Raw genomic sequence first — 14,519 nt, forward strand, 5'->3', positions numbered from 1 at the left:
CAGGAGGAGTCCCCAGCTGAAACAAAATTAAGGCACCTTTGCCCACCATACAGGTAAATTTTCAATGCTGATAGACTAGTAATAAAACAGCAAATGACTGTACATACAGCCATGCCTCCCCTCTGCTTTATTTGTATGGTGGCATGGTTGTTCATAATTCAATTTTATTACTAGTAAATGAAAATCCACAGTTTTAGTTTTGTAAAGAATTGGGAGGCACTGAACCTTAACCAGTATGGTGGCCTACGGCAGCTCTGAAGTTAAATCAATATTCAATACATCACAGTGGTCTGTACATTTATATACATAAACTGCTTATGAATTTGTGTATATACACAATATAAATTTTATTTCTACTTACAATATATTTTCTATCATATTGTTATACAGTTTGCTTATCATATATATATATATGTCTACATATGGAAGTGTGTGTTTCTGTCTGTCCGGGTGGAGAGGTGAGAGGTGGAGTTGGGTTAACGGCTCCACCTCCGAGGAAACTCGCTTAGCCGTTAACAACACAAGTGATGCCAGCAGGTCATCAAAACAAAACCTCAGAAGAAAGATAAAGTCGCTTAGCCACTAATATCGGCGAAACGGTATCCCTTTCACTTTTCCTCCCACTGCTAATGCACAAGCGATGAGAGAACGTCGGCAAAACAAATCCTCCTAGGAGAGACACGCCCAGAGTACCTCCTTTTAATTACCGGACATCTCTACACTTCATTTTTTTTTTTTTGACGATTTCAATAGTTTCTAGGACCCAGGGCTTTTTACACCACGGGCTTACACAGCTAGTACTTTTATAATACATTCTTGTTTTATTCTTTTCATTATTATGCTGGGCAAACACCCAAGTTCTTAAATTACAGCAAAAGGAGAAAATGGTGCCAACTGGTTTATTGCAGCAAAACAATATTAGCTTAAAATGATAAAAAATGTTAACCCAGCCTGGAACTGGTGAAGTCTACACCAACTGGGACCTCTGCCTCACTTCTACACCACTACCACCATTTACAATAAAGACATGGTAGAGGAAATCTGTGTAACATTTCAAAAATATTAAAAACCCATGTCCTTAATTTTCCTCTTTCGTGATACCCAAAATAGAATGGTTTCAGAAAGTATTGACTCCTTCACTCTCTGCACACTTTACTGTGTTGCAGAATTCATTTTAAACGAATGCATTTGCTATTTTTGCCCATCATTCGAAACTCAAAAACCCACAAAGACAAGGTAAAAACACATTTTAAGAAAGGTTTGGAAATTTATTAAAAATAAGAACTGAAATGTCTCACTCACAGAACTATTCAGACCTTTTTAACAAGTGTGAATTGTTGGCCTTATATATACAGGTGCATCAGTACAAAAAACAAGCCATGAAGTCCAAGGAACTCTGTAGGCCTCTGCAATCAAAACTAGGGTGTGGCAAAGATCAAGTCAAGGGGCTAAAACCATTTCTAAAGATTTGAGTGTTCCCGAGAGCGGTGACCTCAATAAATCTGAAATGGAAGATCTTTTGAACTACCAGGACTCTTCCTAGAGTTGACATATCAGCCAAACTGAGCAACCATGCAAGAAGGACCTTAGCCAAGGAGGTGACCAAGAATCTAATGGTCATTCCAACAAATCTTCAGATATCCTCTGCTGAAATGGGAGAACCTGTCAGAAAGATGACCATCTCAGCAGCACTCCATTAATCAGAGTGGGTAGATGGAAGCCACCCTTGAGTATAAGGTTTGTCACCACATATAAAAATACTCTAACAGTGTGATGTAAAATCCTGTGGTCGGATGAAAGAAACATTTTGTGCAGAACTCTAAGTACTATGTCTAGTGAAAATCAGGCACTGTTCATCACCTGCCTAATGCCATCCCTACAGTGAAGCATGGTGGTATCATGCTTTGTGGGTGCAGGGACAGGAAGACTGGTCAGAATTTAGTAAAGGATGAATGTAGCCAAATACAGAGAGGTCCATGAAGTAAACCTGCTCCAGACTGTATATGGTGGTCCAGATCTAATTCTGCAATTTTCATTATGCTTTATGCTCATTATGCTTAATGCTATAACTTATTAAGTTTATTACATAGAAAATCACCCAAAAAATCCCGTACCATTGAGAAGTGTGTGAACTGACAACATGAAGAATCGTCTTTGCACCGAACTGGAATCATCTCGCATAAATCAAAGTCATCCAGACGATCTGGATCTGCATAATTAGATCCAGGCCACACTGTAATTTTATCTCAGACTGTTGCGATGGTTCACCTTTCAGCATGATAATAACGTGAAGCATACAGCCAAGAGAATGCTGGAGTGTCCCGAGGACAAGTCTAGGACTGTCTTTGAGAGCCCCAGCCAAAGCCCAGACTTAAACCCTACAGAACTTCTGTGGACAGACCTGAAGATGGCAGTTTACCAACACATCCTATCCAATCTATCGAAGCTTGGGGGGGATCTACCAGGAAAGAAAGGAATAAACTGCAAAAATCCAGGTTTGCCAAGCTATGAGACACTTGCCCTAAAAGACTTAAAGCTGGAATGGCTACAAAAGAGCTAGAAATTAAGACTCTAAAAGCTTCTATGAATGAGAGATTTCTGCATTGAATTTTTTTTAACAAATCTGCAAATCTTTCTGAAAACACGCTTTCATGGGTTATTGACTGAAGATCCATTTATCCATTTAAAATGAAATCTAAATACTGTACAATTAAGTATGCAGAAAGTGAAGGGGTCTGAATATTTTCTGAATCCTCTGTGTATATATAGTAGTTTTTGATAGTTAACAGTTTCAAAAGAAACGTCTGACTCATGTTCTTTCTTTTTTTCTTTTGATTTAAAATTCGAAAAGGTTATTTTAATTTTATACAGTAATAAAAAAAAAGAAAACCAACCATGAAGTAACTCACAGGAATTCAAGTCAAAAGAGCTGCTATGTAATCAAGGATATTCCCTCAGCAGTGAAGTAAACATTTTGTGTTTTTGGCTAAAGTGACACACACTTACCTAGAAATCAGAGGTCTGTTCCAAAAGCGGTCTCTAGCACTCAGCTTCAGTTTTCTCCATTGAAGGGATTTCTTTCTAATCTGGGAACTGCTTTGGAATTGTGCATAAAAAGAATACTGCAAATACTAATACAATTAATCACTATATACAAGGCAAGAACAATCATTTAGTTACTGTACATTAAATGAAAGCTAACATTGTAAATATAATGGGGGACGTTAAAGAACAAAGTATTAAGGGAGTTACAACTACAAATTAAGATTTAATTGTTATACTTTACAGGATTATATAATTATTATATATTATATAAATTATAAATGCTAACTTTAAAGAAACATTGCCTTTTTTTTCTTAAGTTTCAGACAGTAAATGAAATGTATCTCTTTCATCAAGAATCAAAGATGTTGGATGGATCTCCAGAGACTTCAACTGTACTTGATAATGAAGATGAGGTGAAGGGAATCAACAGCATTTGGTTCACTTCTTGATTCAAAATTCAGTAGGGCTTGGTGTTGCGTAAAATGCTCAGGTTGAACACCTGTCCTCTTAAACATCCCTGACAGACAATGTTATTGTGAATAGTGTCAACATTGAAAATTACAAGAATTGCAGAAAAACAATCTGACCAATAAGGTTTTCATCATTATTTGCCATAAACTGTACCAAGGTTAAATAATATAGAAAAACAAAGATGGGCAAATGTGTGGCTAAAAAGAAATTAACCCTTCTATTTGGCAATACTTTGGTTCATCATTCTCATTTGTTTTGAAGCCAAACAATTTAACCAGAGTTATCTGTTGCCCAAGCAGGAAGGTGGTTGTTATGAGATATCCACAAACAACAAACTCTAGTAGTCATTTGTGCATACACCATCCCACAGATACCTCAAGTTTTGCCAATGCTATCATGAAGGTAAAATGCTAATCTCACTGATCATTAATTATTGGTACTTCTGGATTAAGAAAAAAGCACAATATAGAATAAAGGTAGTGCCGAGAATACCACATGCATAAACGATGTTTGCGTTACACTTTCTCTCCGTGACATTTTAAAGCAATTTGTTTTGCTACTCCAGAGCCATCAACTCGTCCAAAATGGTCAGTGATAGTCTTGAGTTAAATTAAGTGTCATCTCTTTTGATTGTAACAATCCGCATCAAATTCTTTGTGGAAGAACAACATCGTAACGTGAGCCACTGGCAGCACTGCTTTCCTTGTGGATTGATGCCCCTATGGAACTGACCAGAGAGCACAACATGCTTTCCAACCATACTGGCTCAGTAATGGGTTGCTTATTCTAACATGACTGGATTGTCACTGGTGGCAAGATACTATAGCGCTGGCTATGACACACTTTTTAATAGGTTATTATTTATGAACTCTCATACCATTTCTTCTCAGCCGCCTGAAAGGCTGCAATCTTTCACAAATACAGGAACATTTCAGGTGACACATCCAGAAACTGGGCAGCAATAGCAGTCATTGAATGATCCAGGCCAGAGTTTCTCTCATCAGTCTGGACCCTGTTCATCTATTCAGACTGACCAGAAGCAACCTTGAAGCTGTGATGAAAGTTTCATTAAATTATTATTGTCTACAAATAAGCTTTCAACCAGGACAAATCCTGAATACTATTTTATTTCACATAAGTTATGGTGCTTTGATGTGCAGTTTTTAGTATGTTATGGTATGGATCATAATTTATGAACTTTTCTAAGACACATTTCCACATTACTGTGTATTCATGTTGACTGTGATCAAAGGTTTACAAACCATGTCAAGGCAGTACACTGATTGTGTTTTATGATTTTCTGGGGTTTATCATGTCTAAATAATATCGTTTGAACTGGATAATCCTTATCATGTATCTCATATATTCGGGAACATCTTATATACACATTCATTACAAACCTATTAGTTATTTCTAACCTACAGGATTTCATTATTTTGTAACAACATTTACTAATATTTTTATATACAGAAATAATTGTTTCATATGCATCAGGTGGCAAACCATTCTCTTGTTTATTATTTTATTTAACTTACTTATTTCATGATGTTTAACAGTTGGCCAACTATATAATCATGCATGGATATTAAGTCAACTTGTTGTGGACTTGTAAAGGGAATTAGTGTAAAATGACAGCGATTAAAATGGTTATTCTAGGCTTATGCAGCATTTTATGAACTTATTTTTGAGGGGAAAAACGTGCACATTGAGTAAAGCGCCTTGTAGCGGCAGTCAGGATGGGGTGGGGTGGAGTGAGGTCTGTGCCTGTCTACTACCTCCGATTTGCCGATAACTAATCATGCAAAGGTGGGTAATGTAACACAGGTGGGGTCTGACATCTCGAGCCTGTCCATGTCTGTCACTACTCCTCTGATGTCTGTCTTAGTCCTATTCTGTAGCAGAGGGTAGCTGGCTAAAGACGCATTTCAAGATTCTAGTGTAAAAGCAATGCGTGCACAGCCTATTTCTATATAATCAGGATACAAGTGCCTAGTGTAAGAGGGTATTTACGATGTATTCAATCGCAGCGTTCAAATCATTGACAAAGAAACATCCACTGGAAATGCAAGTAGTAAAAAGCTGATTGACGATGATATTGACTAATCAGCACAAGCATAATATACAGTAGGACACAAACTTAAACACAGTTCAAATTCAATTGAAAAATAAACATTAAAGCTTAATAGAGTCCTGAAAACATGATTTAATAAATTAATACTGGTATATGCATGCGCAAACAAAACAGAACCTTGTACAAAGAAACAGAACCTAAGCAATCTGAAAATGTTGCAGTTTTTAAATGTGACCACCCTTGAAAGTTGACTAATTTAAATGTACATTCATAGTGTACAGGTTATTTTGTTTCGGCACAAACAAAGTGACTGGACATCATGAATACAAACAAAATTCATTAAAGGAAAATCAAACTTCCTTTAAAAATTAAATACTGTGTCTTGTTAACATCTAGATTTAGCATTTCACATGATGTGCCCCCTTCGTATGTGGGACAACAACCAACAGGACAAGAGAAAACAAAGTCACAATGTCTTAAAGTTCACAGAATTAAAAACATGCTGAATAACTCCTAAAAGCTATTCACAAATATAATGCCACCAAATTGAAGTGAATTGTTTAAAACAACCCCCGACAAAAATGGGGAGTCCGTCATGCAATCAAGTTAATTAGTATGACTGCACCTTTAACCCATTTATGGGGCAGAAGTAAGCAAATGTTTTCTTTCTTTTAATAGAACATCAGAGTGTGAAAACACAATAATAAAAAGTATCCTTCACTTGTATCTGTGCACAAAAAGAAATTACAAATCTGTAACATTTTCCCTTTGAAGCAGAGAAAATGAGGCAAAATTCTTCATTTGCAGTCTTATTGTAGGTTCTGTCCTTTTTAAAATAAAATGTCTTCATTTTTTATCAGGGATTCCACCACCTGTCTCTGATAGCGGATGTCATTCAAAGCAGCCATAGCATCCAGATCTGGGGCACGCATCAGTGTGGGGCCAAACACGATCCCCAGGTTCTCTGCATTCATCAGATTGTCCTTTTCATTCAGAGTAACCCTACAAAGAAAAACGCAACAGGTGGGTTTTGATCCACTAAACAAATAAGGGAAACAGTGAACAAATATTTAGCTTATTGTATGAAGTGTTATTAATTGTAAACAGTATTGTATCCACAAAAGAAAATATTTTAAGGAAGTCTCATTGGTGACCAGGCCAGTTACAACAATATTGCAATTGCAATAACTGAACTTTATTGTCAACAGCCCAACCATCAAATCACTGGATCACAATCCCTATTGCTGCTGTGTTATCCATTTAAACTATGTTTTTCCCTAGTTATTAACTAATATAACTAATAACTCAATAAACTCATATTAAAAAAAAAAAAAGCTCTCAAGCTGAAGTTAGGTTTGAAATTGATGCTTGAGATTAAATATTTATCGTCTCCTTAATGGTATTCCCTATTGAGTAACATTTTTAAATGACAGGAGTAAATGGTAGTTTACTCATTTTCCACCACTTATCTGAGTCTCTTTCCCCAGCCACACTTGCAACCTCATACTGTGGGATCCTAAGATGTTCCTAGGGCATCTGGAAGATATCCTCCCAGCTGATCATAAAACCTAAACAGGGAGGTGTCTGGAATGGAGCTGTATCAGATGCCCAAATCACATTTGGATCCTTCTCAAAGCAGAGGGTTAGCGGCTCTACTCCAAGCTTCTCATCCTCTCTCTAAGGGATAACCCAGCCATAGAAAGCTCATTTTAGCTGCTTGTACCCACAATCCCATTGTTTCTGTCCAAAGACTCATGATCGCAGGCGAGAGTAGGGATGTAGATTGCCTGGTAAATTGAGAGCTTCCCCTTTTGGCTCAGCTCTTTTTTCACCACTACAGATTGGTACAGTGACTGCATAACTGTGCTCGTTGCCCTTACCTATCCTATCTATCTTTCCACGCACTCGTGAACAAGACCCTGAGACACTTAAACTCCTCTACATGAGGCAGTAATTCACCTCCCACTAGGAGAAGACAGTCCACATTTTTTCTACTAAGGACCATGGCCTCAGATTTTGGGGTGCTGATTCTCATCCCTGCCACTTCACACTCGATTTCAAACTGTTCCAATGTGTTCACAGCCTGATGAAGCCAACAGAAACGCATCATCTGCAAAAAGAAATGACACAATTCTAATGCCACCGAACTGGACACCCTGCCCTCCCCGACTGCACCTTGGTATCCTGTCCAAGAAACCGGGCAGAGTTCCACACCCACTGGTTCAGCAGACATTATACAGAATGAAGAGTTTTCATGTTGTCACTGTAATTTAAATACCAGCTTGCAGGTTAATAGTCAAGCCAAATTGTCCTGGTATGCCTGTCCATTAAGTGCCTCCAAAGTTAACCACCAAAACAATTTAGGTGAGGCCTCCAAAATTCAGCCAAGACGCAGGCTCTTCATTGATCTGCCCAGTAGAGGCTCACTTATTCCAGCCAGGCCCCAGATATTAACTGCTGACTTCAGCTGGAGGACGTGGAGATTGGGACAAAGCAAGAGCCCCACAAGGAGGAGCGTCACTGTAAACAGCCGCCTTGATCAAAAAGGGACAATAAAGAATGTTTATTGATCAAAAAGGGGCAATAAAGAATCTTTAAAGCTGAAAAGAGGCAAAAACTTGCCTAAAAAGTTAATCTACTGTAACCAAGTCCCAATTTATTAAACAAAAGTCAAAATCCTTAAACAGGGTTCAAAAATGAAAGAAGAAAAAAAAATCCAAAGAAACAATCATGAAGAGTAGAACTCACCAACACTTTAGTGCATATAATATATAGGGTGGTCCAGATCTAATTATGCAATTTTCATTACGCTATAACAACGTGCAACGCAGGATGTTGGAGGAATTTGGACCGCCTGCAGTTCATAGGAACACGATCTCCCAAATCAACAAAATGCTTGAATGGACTGGGTGCGCCAATCACCCTAAATTTTATTGTTTTCCTGCACTGCGTTAAGAATTGCATTATTAGATCTGGACCACCCTGTATATAGGACTGGGGCTAATCCCTCAACAGAAATTGACAGGTGGCTCTCCTCTTGTGGGCTCACCCATAAATTACATGAGACGTGGAAAAACATACTCCCATACATAGAAACTTAACACTAATGAAAACTGAGAAAAAGATACAGAGTTATTCAAATAATAAATATAAACCATGATAATAACCAAAGGACCAAAAATAAATAAAAACGACAAAGAAATTTACAAGTAAGCATTGGCAGGTACATAAAAAATGCAAAGTCAATTCAGTTTGCACAAAAGCTTCTGACTTGTAACCTTTAAGTTCAAAGCTCACACATTTCACTTTTTACAGATTACTTACCTACAGTACAAGACCTTGGCTGATCTATTGATTAAGTGTAATTAACTTTATTCTTCTACTTTTAAGTGACAAAACTCAAAGTTCTAACTCTCTATTGTGCCGGTGCTTGCTTTAGATGCCATAAAAAGATCTGTGAAGTGCCATTTATCTTTCTTTTCCAAAGCTTGTCAGCAAATCTACATTCATTTTTAGGAAATCCTGGCAACTCTTTCATGCAATGATTCGGTTCTTGAGGCTGAAGGCTTTTCCTTCATGAATTTTTGTTGTGCATTTTCTGTATTTAAAAATTAGTCGTGTTGCACCTTCTCAGTGCAGTTTATGAAGTCTTACGGTAACGCTTTAGTTTAGGTACTGCAAAAATGTCTCTATTACTCATGTTCTGCTATGCTTATTAACATTTACAAATCATTAGTAAAGTGATCATTCATCTTAATGCACTGTGGCATATTGACATGCTGGTAAAATTAGTGAATATAAAGGATTCACAGGTGTTAGCACCAGTGTATTATTGTGGCTGCCAAGTATTCTCAGTATTCATCTGACACGTCTTCTGAGCATATCCACAGAAATTAACGAGACACATGCACGAGTTGCAGTACAAGCAAAAAATCGGGGGGTACAGTGTGTTCAAGTTGGAACGTGACCTTTTTGTTTACTAATACCATGTGACAGCAATCTGCTTTGCAGATCCTACAGGATCAATGTTTGCCTTGATGTTTGATGAATGGTCTGATATGGTATTCGTGCTACTTTTCTTCATCTGTTTCTCACACATGCAATACAAGCATTGTATATTCCCCATCGTAATGACGCAATAAATTTTAAACGTTTCACATACCACCTTCTGCTTCACAACAGCATCAGAAGCCTAATTGAGCCACAGACAAAATAAAATTTGAGACACAGTGAAGAAAAAAAATGGTCTATTTCATGATTAAAGTGGAAATTTCGACTTTAATCACGTAGTTTACTTTCTCATTAAAATAGAATGTTGTCAACGTCATCTTAAAATTAACCCAGTTGTTAATCACTACGTGTTTCTGGAGCTTCCTCCTGTACTGACAGCAGCGATAAGCAGCGATTGCCTCACAGAACACATTACATTTATGATATTCCAGCTCTCTGCACATTTAGAATCCTTAGATTTATACTTAATATCACTTTCATGATGAAATTTGTTAAAACATATATGGTACATTTTACAAATAAATTGTTCATTTAAATAATTAACACTGTTAATAATTACATGTGTGGGCGCAGCATGGTGGCAGAGCAGTAGTGGTGCTGCCTCACAGGGAGTCAGTCACGTCCCTGTTGTTCCCTGCCTGGAGCTGGAATGTTTTCCTGGTGGGTTTCCACAGTGTCTTCCGGTTTCCTTCCACGGACATGCAGGTTTGGGGATTTGGATTGATGCTAGTGTATGTGTGTGTACATAAAGTATGTAAACAAGTATAAACAATATACTACTCGGGTAGCAGTAGCATCCGCAGGCGCACGCGTCACATGAAGCAAGAACTGGCCCTAACACTCAAATATGCAATATCAAGAGAAATATGTCTCAGTTAATCCACCTTAGAACTTTCTAAAGTGAAGTTATTTTATTAGGCTATATTGCAGAGACGAATAATGGATGCTTTGCAAGTGTTAAGACCAAAAAAGTGTTTGCTATTATCTTGTTACATAATAGTTAATGGTTTATAGATACATTTTTGCAGTACCTAAAATAAAGTGTTACCAGTCCTACTATTAGCTGATCATTATATACCTTTAGTTTTAGATTTTAAATGGAACCAGAACATTTTTAATCTCAACTGACCAATCCAATATACAGTATAATATTGATTTAGTTTAATAATAATTTTGGTAATTGTTCACTCAAGTTTTAACAGTTGGCTACAACCTTATTTTGCTGTGAACTGCACACTGTGCAGTAGGTGCTTGATCAGATTTTTGAGAAAGACAGTCTAGGTGATCCTGAATTTGACCACTAGTTCACTATTTACCACTGACGAATATATATCCTGGGTAATAATGTGGCAGATATGCTTTCTAAATGCTGTCTATTAAGCTTGACTCTTTAGCTTGACATTACATGGAATTTGGACTTTTATGTTTAGCACCTGAGGGAATGTGAGTTGAAACTTATGGTCCGCCTGTTAATGACTCAATCAGGGCTTTACCTTTAACTGTCATTTTAGCATTTCAAACAGTGAGTATAATACAGTACTGGAAGAAATAAAAAAATGCATCAGAATATAGCTCCTCTATTCTGAACAAGACGGAGCAGACTTGGCATACATGACAAAGACCACGTTCAAGGTGACATTCTTATTTGTAGCTAAGGGAGTTTTGGGCTATAATTCTGGTTTAAAGGCATCCTGTATTTTCACCATGATGATGTAAAACAGATCTATTACTTATTGACCCATTTATTCTTAAATCAACAAACTGCAATTCAGAGTCAGGGGGCACTGGGACTCATCATGGTAGCAAAATACTCAAGGGTAAAGCACTGTTATAGTATTATTAAAAATGGAAACAAACTCAAGATTGTCTGAGCCAGCATTATTAAAATATTAGGGGAACATGTTCCTTGACCTTTATGTAATTAGTTTTGCTTTTGTTTAGCAGTCATCAGTCATACAATTTAAGTAACACTTATGTACAAATTTCCATGATTAATATTGTGTGCATTTAAATTAACATAATATTTTAAGCTTGACATTTAAAATAAGGTGCTAAAACAGTAACTCTGTAATTGTGAGCACTAATTATACTGTACATGTAAAGTTTAAAGCTATAGAGAAAAGCTACCTGATTATACAAAGCCAAGCTTGACTAACCTAAATCTCTGTGAAGAACGATGGTTCTAAATGAAATTCCTAAACATTCAATGCATTTTTAATACAGAAAATGTCTGCTGTTCTTCTTTACCTTTTCAAGTGTGCCATAAGATACCTCAGTGTTTCACAGTGTGCAGGTGGCAAAAGCTTCAGGGCTTCATGGAGCGCTTCCAGCTGCTCATCAGGGTCTGTCATCTCTGGAAAGCAGTTAACAATAATATGCTCAGATAAGCATTCATGCTTAAGTGGTAAATGCACAATGCGCCCTCTGGCAACAAGAAATAGGCCACATGCAATATGCAATGTGAATGAAACACTGCCATTTTATGCTTCAGACGTGCTTCACAGACAGAATTTTGCTATATATTTAAAGAAAAACAATCAAGGTTAAAAACTGTATATGTAAGCTTTATAGCAAAACAGAAAAGCCATCTTATTATACAAAACCAGTGAATGATATATGGAATTATTTCTTTACAATGATATTTGAGAATAGCAAATACTATTAGAAACAGCAAAGTGTTATTTTTTAAATAAGGGAAAACTGCACAATCATGCTTATCGTTTGTTTTAGTGACAGCTAAAGTCAACATTACATACATTTATTTTCAAAACTACTCAATCCAATTCTGGGTCATGGGATGCCAGGGACTATATGCTGGCATCACTGGATGCATGGCAGGATATAACCCTGGACAGAGCATTAGTTCACTGGGGAGAACACACAGGTGGACACACTCACACAGGGCCAATTGAATTGCCAATAAACCTAACCTGCGTATTTTTGAGATGTCAGTTAGGAAAACTGGGGGTAAATCCATTCTGACATGTAAAGAACTTGTAAGTTCATATAGACAATGAGGAATCTGTGACTCTCATAAAGTGAACTTTACATCACTGAAAACACATACTGTAAATCACAGATAGGGTATTTAAGAAAAAATAGTCTCAAATTCTCAAACACCACCGGTTAAAAAAAAGAATATTTCTAGGATAGACTTTTTTTTTAAAAACCAGGCCTTCCGTAATGGTGTTTTATGGACATGGCCATGTAAATTGACAAGTCTGTATTTTATTTCAGATCTGTCCGCAATTTTAGCTTGGATTAACATCTTTATTTCATGTTGTTCTTGACTTACTTGCAGCTTCGATAAACCTTGGATAGGCATCATAAGTGATCACTGGAATGGGCAAATCCCTAAAGTACAATTTAAGTGCACCAGTGATGATATTGATATCTTCATAAACATTCACAGAAATATCTGCCTTTTCACCATCTGTAATAAAGAAAAACAAGACCAGAAAGAAAAACAATTAACTCAGTCAACATATTATATGGGAGGAGTAAGTCAAATTTGTCACAGATCAGTAATAATTTAAATACCATATCAAGATCTGCTTCTGCTACATAGGAATATGACATGTATATCTAAGATGATGTTTGCTATCAATGATGCATGCTGACTAAAAATTACTGATGTTTCTTTTGCCTTCAGATATTGAAGGGGTTTAGGAAGAAGTGAACTGGGCTTACTTAGCTTTACTCATAAAAGTTTTTTTTTTAAAAAGTAGCCTGATCGATTAATTAAGCTATATTTTAAAAGAGTTACAGTGGTGTGAAAAACTATTTGCCCCCTTCCTGATTTCTTATTCTTTTGCATCTTTGTCACACAAAATGTTTCTGATCATCAAACACATTTAACCATTAGTCAAATATAACACAAAATTTCTCCAGAGCGCTGTAAGAGACTCATTGCAAGTTATCGCAAACGCTTGATTGCAGTTATTGCTGCTAAGGGTGGCCCAACCAGTTATTAGGTTCAGGGGGCAATTACTTTTTCACACAGGGCCATGTAGGTTTGGATTTTTTTTATCCCTAAATAATAAAAACCATCATTTAAAAACTGCATTTTGTGTTTACTTGTGTTATATTTGACTAATGGTTAAATGTGTTTGATGATCAGAAACATTTTGTGTGACAAACATGCAAAAGAATAAGAAATCAGGAAGGGGGCAAATAGTTTTTCACACCACTGTAAAACAACAAAATAAAAAAGTGACAAAAAAACTAGTTTGTTAAATAATGAATAAAGGTAAATTTCTGTTACAACGAATATCTTTACAACGAAATTCTCATTACAACGAAGTATTTTTATGATCCCGACAGCTTCCCTGTATGACACGAGTCTATAGAAATCTCGTTACTACGAAGTACATTCAGCAGATACTTTCATTACAACGAAGTGCACAAAAGACCTTGAAATGCCTGAATGAATCATCCACAGAGCAGTTAGTTCTGAGGCCACAGCTCAGTTGTGCACATTTGCATAACGATCCCCAAACAGAAACACTGTAATTTTTTTTTCTTTCTTCGAACTTTCCTCGTACTGTTTTTTTTCTGCCTTATTTTTTCACTGCACCACTGTGAGTCTGGTATTGCCCTGCTCCAGCAACGGACAAGCAATCTTCCACAGACGCTGCAATTGTGCTTTGCGATGCACTTCAGCGTGTCATTCCCGGTGGGTGGAGTGGAGGGGATTCCAAAAGTGTTCAGAAACCTCACATTATGAAGAAGAAATGGATGATTTGGCTTCTGATTGATACCTGTGCTGCCCACAACATGCTTCCACATTTAGATAGTGTTCGTGTTGAATTCCTCCCACCCAATTGCACAGCAGTGCTTCAGCCATTGGATTTAGGCATTATTAAAATGAAATGCCGAGAAAAATTCTCGTCAGCATAACTTGTAGGCAGGAGGAGATTAA

General features: G+C 36.9%; 1 protein-coding gene across 3 annotated transcripts in view; it reads right to left on the bottom strand.

Moving 5' to 3' along the window:
• Positions 1–5,699: 5,699 nt before the first annotated feature.
• chn1 (chimerin 1) overlaps positions 5,700–14,519 on the bottom strand; it is a 181,300-nt gene continuing 172,480 nt past the window's right edge. For all 3 annotated transcript variants that reach the window (XM_039757676.1, XM_039757675.1, XM_039757677.1), the window contains 3 exons: positions 12,894–13,031; positions 11,846–11,951; positions 5,700–6,589 (listed from right to left, as the gene is read on the bottom strand). In XM_039757676.1, coding sequence (XP_039613610.1) covers positions 6,418–6,589; positions 11,846–11,951; positions 12,894–13,031 — 416 coding nt within the window. In that variant the 3' untranslated portion in view covers positions 5,700–6,417. The remainder of the gene's footprint in view (positions 6,590–11,845; positions 11,952–12,893; positions 13,032–14,519) is intronic.

The sequence above is a fragment of the Polypterus senegalus genome, chromosome 6, assembly GCF_016835505.1.
Source record: "Polypterus senegalus isolate Bchr_013 chromosome 6, ASM1683550v1, whole genome shotgun sequence".
NCBI lineage: Eukaryota > Metazoa > Chordata > Cladistia > Polypteriformes > Polypteridae > Polypterus > Polypterus senegalus.